The following is a 4,518-nucleotide window of genomic DNA, read 5'->3' as shown; positions in this document are numbered from 1 at the left end:
ACCTGTACTTCGAACTGCGTTCCAAATAAACTATCCATTGCTAGCAAACCTCTCTAATATAGAGAGAGACCGCTTTTATTACCAAGCAAACATATCCATGATGTTTAATCAGTACATAAACGTTCGATTTGGGCACAGGGAAGGGCAGGGATTGGACGTGTCCAGGCGGGTGATGGGACTCGGACCACGACGAGCATTAAAGATAATTGCTGGGTCGAATGAGGTGTAAAGCGTTGGGAGAAAGCAGCATGAGTCCCTATCAATCAGACAATGCTCCCCAGCTTCATCGTTGCTCGTGAGATGCCATCTGTACTTCAATATGTGCGTCTTATGATCCTGTGACTCTCGGTTAGCTCACTCATCCATTCACCAGCCACCTCAATTCTCCCTAATCTTAAATGGTTTTGATGAAAATGACTTATGATAGTCATTCCCTCTTGTACAAACCATTATATCGCTGAGTATTAATGATATGCTCTGATATCATAATAAAGTTTTTAATTAAATTAGTACTACTGATTTTTAAAAATAATAATAAATTAGTAGGAAACAATCTAATTTCCACTCGAGCAGTTCCATTTCTTCGATTAGTAATGACAGATTCCAAGTGCTTCGGTGGTCGTCATCAACCCACCAGCCCCACGTGCCACATCTCGAGAGTCTATCATCAATAGCGATCGAAGGGATGGATGGTTCTGATAAGAAAGAATTTGAAGCTCCAGATAAATCCAGTTATCCATATGAATTGGAGTCGATGCTGAACACAAAACCACACCACTAGTTAACCTTCTTCACGGACATTTCTACAGGCTGCAGCCGTAGGCATCCAAGAACAGGTAAACACCGTGACTAACACTGGCCGTATCCCCTCCAATCGAATTCACGAAGGGATACGGTGATGATGGGTTTCATTCGTTGGGAACCCGGTGGTCTGTGTGTTTCCTTGGCACAAGGCCAGAAGGTGAGATGAGAGGGACAGGGAGAGGTGCGTTGTCAGGGTGCGATGGGGATGTGATCACCAACTGCCATGCTCGGAGTGCAGCATGACGCGACTCGGGGGGGGGAGCCGAGGAGAGCGACCATCGGTGAATTATGTTCCTCTTGACGGTGTACCTCCGTCAGGCTCATTCTGTGCTGGCGTGTGGAGTGGAGGCCCCTCCTCTTCTTTGTTGCAATCAAACCTATATGTTGATCGCATCAAATGGATAGGACTGCAAGAATCTTGCGATTGTTCCGGTGCGCCCCAGTGACTATTACATGTATATTAAATGAGCGTCCGAGCTAGTGTGACCATAAACCCCAGAAAAAAAATCACAGAGTTGCCACCCCCGTCCTCTCGATTCTCTCACATACAGCCAAACCAAGCTGTCGATGATTAAGCAGCCGGGACGCTCGCAAGTACATGGTTATGGTAGATCATTGCCTTGTGAATATGGCATGTGGATCGTACCGTTTAGATAAGACTTGCGTGCTGTGATTTGTCAATAATTGTCCTTACAACTACATGGATCGAGCAGTGCTCTAACCCGCCTCATCCTACTCTTGATCGTTACCATTCTCACCCGATCACCATCAACTTTCCGCAATCCCCGTCAGGCTCTCCGTTTTCCTTCATCCAATAGATTCTCTTACCAATTCCGCAATACCACCATAAAGTGGGTAGAAAGAACACACGACTTTTATCACAAGTTGCGCATCATATCATCTTCTTTATTTGCATCCATGCCTAATACCTGCTCAACCGTATTCTTTTCCTCCTCTCCTACTCATCACCTTTGACTCGATCATATCCCCAGTTTAAGGTGGTAACAGGAAAGAGAGCAGGAGTGTGCCAGGACGCGACTTTATTACCCACTCGTGCCAACGCTGGTATAACGTCCAAAGATTCCACCGTCCATTGCAATTGCTCCGAGATATAATAGAGTTAATGTTGGTATCGTTCTACCTTTCTACATGTCTCCTTCCTGCTTTAGCTATAAATGTGGTGCGTGCCTTTCTACTTGTATCTGACACTTCGGGTGTAGCTCCTTCCGAAAAGCTTCCCGTCTCTTTTTCTCTCTCTCTCTCTCTCTTTAATTTCCTCTCTATTCAAACCCTCTTCGATTCCTTTTTATCTTTTGTAAAGTGGAACCGAAGGAAACCAGAGAATAACAGGGGAAGGAGGAGGAGGGAAGAATTGAATAGAAACGCAAATGCTCGAGGCGGTCAAGTACCTGATTGGTTCCGCCGGTGCCAGCGGGTTTGGGTCCAGATCCACCGGCGAGGAGGTCACGGCAGCGGCCCCTGACCTCCGCTCCATCACAGCGATCATCACCGGTGAGTGATCCCTCCGATACAAAGATCGAGCAACGTAGAAAAGGGAAGCGAACCATATTCTTAGTATTTCTGAATCAGAACCACCAAAAAATTCTTACCGAGCGCAGGGGCGACGTCGGGGATCGGGGCGGAAACGGCGCGGGTTCTGGCGATGCGGGGGGCGAGGCTGGTGCTGCCGGCGAGGAGCCTGAAGGCGGCAGAAGAGACGAGGGCGCGGATCGCGGCGGCGTTTCCCGGTGCCGACGTCATCGTGCTACCTCTCGACCTCAGCTCCCTCTCCTCCGTTCGATGTTTCGTGGCTCGCTTCCTGGCTCTCCACCTCCCCCTCAACCTTCTCATGTACTCCTCCCTCTATATATTTAGAGATTTGGAATGAACGGTCACAAGAATTCGTCACTGAAACCAACGGCAATTTAACAGAAACAACGCGGGCAAGTTCTCCCACGAGCATGCCGTTTCGGAGGACGGCGTCGAGATGACCTTCGCCACCAACTACTTAGGTCTTCATCTAACTACCTACCTCATTATTGTTATGATTATTCTTCAATCGACCGCTCGTTTAATCTCCCGTTTTGTCGACAGGCCACTTCTTGCTCACCAAACTACTGCTACCTAAGATGGCGGAAACGGCGAGTGAGACGGGGATCCAAGGTCGCATCGTCAACGTCTCCTCGAGCATCCACGGCTGGTTCTCCGGCGACTGCCTCCGTTATCTCGATCTGATGACCCGCAAGAAAATGTAAGCTTAACCTTTTCCTCTTCACTATTTATTTACGTAACATACCTGTTTTTTTTTTTTTTGCTGGTCCGCAGACGGTACGATGCCACGCAAGCCTACGCGCTATCGAAGCTTGCGAACGTCCACCACACGAAAGAGCTGACAGGGCGACTCGAGGTTCGGCTTCGCCATCCTCGTCATCATGACCCATGATCCTCTGTCCATCACATGCATGCCCCATGTTGATGACCGTCATGCTATCTTTAACTGCCACCTCTGTTGTCCTTTTGGCCGCAGCGAATGGACGCCGATGTGACGGCTAACTGCGTTCATCCCGGGATCGTTCGCACCAGACTCACCCGCGACCGCGAAGGCCTCGTCACAGGTCGTCCTCGATCCACCTCCCTTTCGATCCTTTTTAGCCCTCTGATCTGATCTTGATCTAGAATCTTCGGAATCGACGGCAGATCTGGCCTTCTTCCTCGCGTCCAAGCTCCTCAAGACCATCCCCCAGGTGAGTGCACCCGCTCCTCGTACATCGATGCTCCCTTGCAAGAGATGGCAACGAAGGAACTTAAGGCGGTGCTCCGCTCCGGCTCATCGCAGGCGGCTGCGACGACGTGTTACGTGGCGACGCACCCGCGCCTAGCAGGCGTGTCGGGCAAGTACTTCGCGGACTGCAACGAGGCCTCGCCGTCGTCGTTGGCGTCCAGCCCGCACGAGGCCGGGCGGCTGTGGCGCGCGTCGGAATCCATGACGGCCCCGCGGTTCGGCCTCGAACCGGCTTTCCCCTCCGACAGCCCAGACGAGGAGATGTGACGCGTCGGCGAGGACGAGAGACGCATTACGTGTGTACATTTGACCGGAGAGCGAACAAAAGAGCGTAGGACAGAGCAAGGATTAATGGCGCGGACCGATGGGAGAGTAGGCTACGGAAGAAAGTACCGCGGAACAGCAGCGACAGCGGCAGCGTAGGTGTTGTACGTGCATCATAGGATGAGCAGGCGGCCGTACAATGCCATTATGATGCAATAGTTAGGTCCTCTGCATCATGGTGAGTACATATTATATATAAGAATATACGATGTATTTAAGTGTGATAGGTACAGACAAACAACGTATAGTGTAGTTGATATGGTTTAGTTAACTGGGAAGGGAAGGTGGATCTCCTTTCCAGTTTTGGTTGCTTTTCTGCAGGAAATGGCCATCTCAACTTTCGTTTTGTCCTTCTCTTCTTCATGATTTCCACTTTCTTTTTCGTTATATATTCGTTTTCTTTAACGAAGAAAAGATGTTAAATTGGTGGTGGGCATGACAGAGCAATCATTCAGTGATCCAAAAACGTTAAAAGTTCCAGCAGATTTATAATCCTAAAGATTTCAACCTCATGTGAAGCAAAGTCGATAGCTTCGTTTCTAATGCAACCCCGCATCGTCCTTCTTTAATAGGAAGGAAATAAACAACATGCGCACGGGGGTGGGACA

General features: G+C 49.4%; 1 protein-coding gene across 2 annotated transcripts; it reads left to right on the top strand.

Moving 5' to 3' along the window:
• The first annotated feature begins 1,804 nt into the window (after nt 1–1,804).
• LOC135587422 (short-chain dehydrogenase TIC 32 B, chloroplastic-like) lies at nt 1,805–4,256 on the top strand. Of its 2 annotated transcripts, none has more exons than XM_065078822.1 (8): nt 1,805–2,316; nt 2,424–2,655; nt 2,737–2,816; nt 2,899–3,055; nt 3,130–3,211; nt 3,332–3,419; nt 3,502–3,548; nt 3,641–4,256. In XM_065078822.1, the coding sequence occupies exons 1-8, from the start codon at nt 2,193–2,195 to the stop codon at nt 3,851–3,853; spliced, it is 1,023 nt and encodes a 340-aa protein (XP_064934894.1). In that variant the 5' UTR covers nt 1,805–2,192; the 3' UTR covers nt 3,854–4,256. The 2 variants fall into 2 exon arrangements, with proteins under 2 accessions (XP_064934894.1, XP_064934895.1); XM_065078823.1 differs by having other exon boundaries at nt 2,177–2,316; nt 2,395–2,655.
• Nucleotides 4,257–4,518: the final 262 nt, after the last annotated feature.

The sequence above is a fragment of the Musa acuminata genome, chromosome BXJ1-8 (genome assembly GCF_036884655.1).
Source record: "Musa acuminata AAA Group cultivar baxijiao chromosome BXJ1-8, Cavendish_Baxijiao_AAA, whole genome shotgun sequence".
Classification (NCBI taxonomy): Eukaryota; Viridiplantae; Streptophyta; class Magnoliopsida; order Zingiberales; family Musaceae; genus Musa; species Musa acuminata.
This window is presented reverse-complemented; position numbering and strand designations above follow the sequence as displayed.

Bases quoted from the DNA above. Each gene is read 5' to 3' on its own strand.
- LOC135587422 (XM_065078822.1), top strand. From the start codon at position 2,193: ATGCTCGAGGCGGTCAAGTACCTGATTGGTTCCGCCGGTGCCAGCGGG. The intron at 2,656-2,736 runs GTACTCCTCCCT...GCAATTTAACAG, and splicing joins CTCCCCCTCAACCTTCTCAT to AAACAACGCGGGCAAGTTCT. The intron at 3,549-3,640 runs GTGAGTGCACCC...GGCTCATCGCAG, and splicing joins TCCTCAAGACCATCCCCCAG to GCGGCTGCGACGACGTGTTA.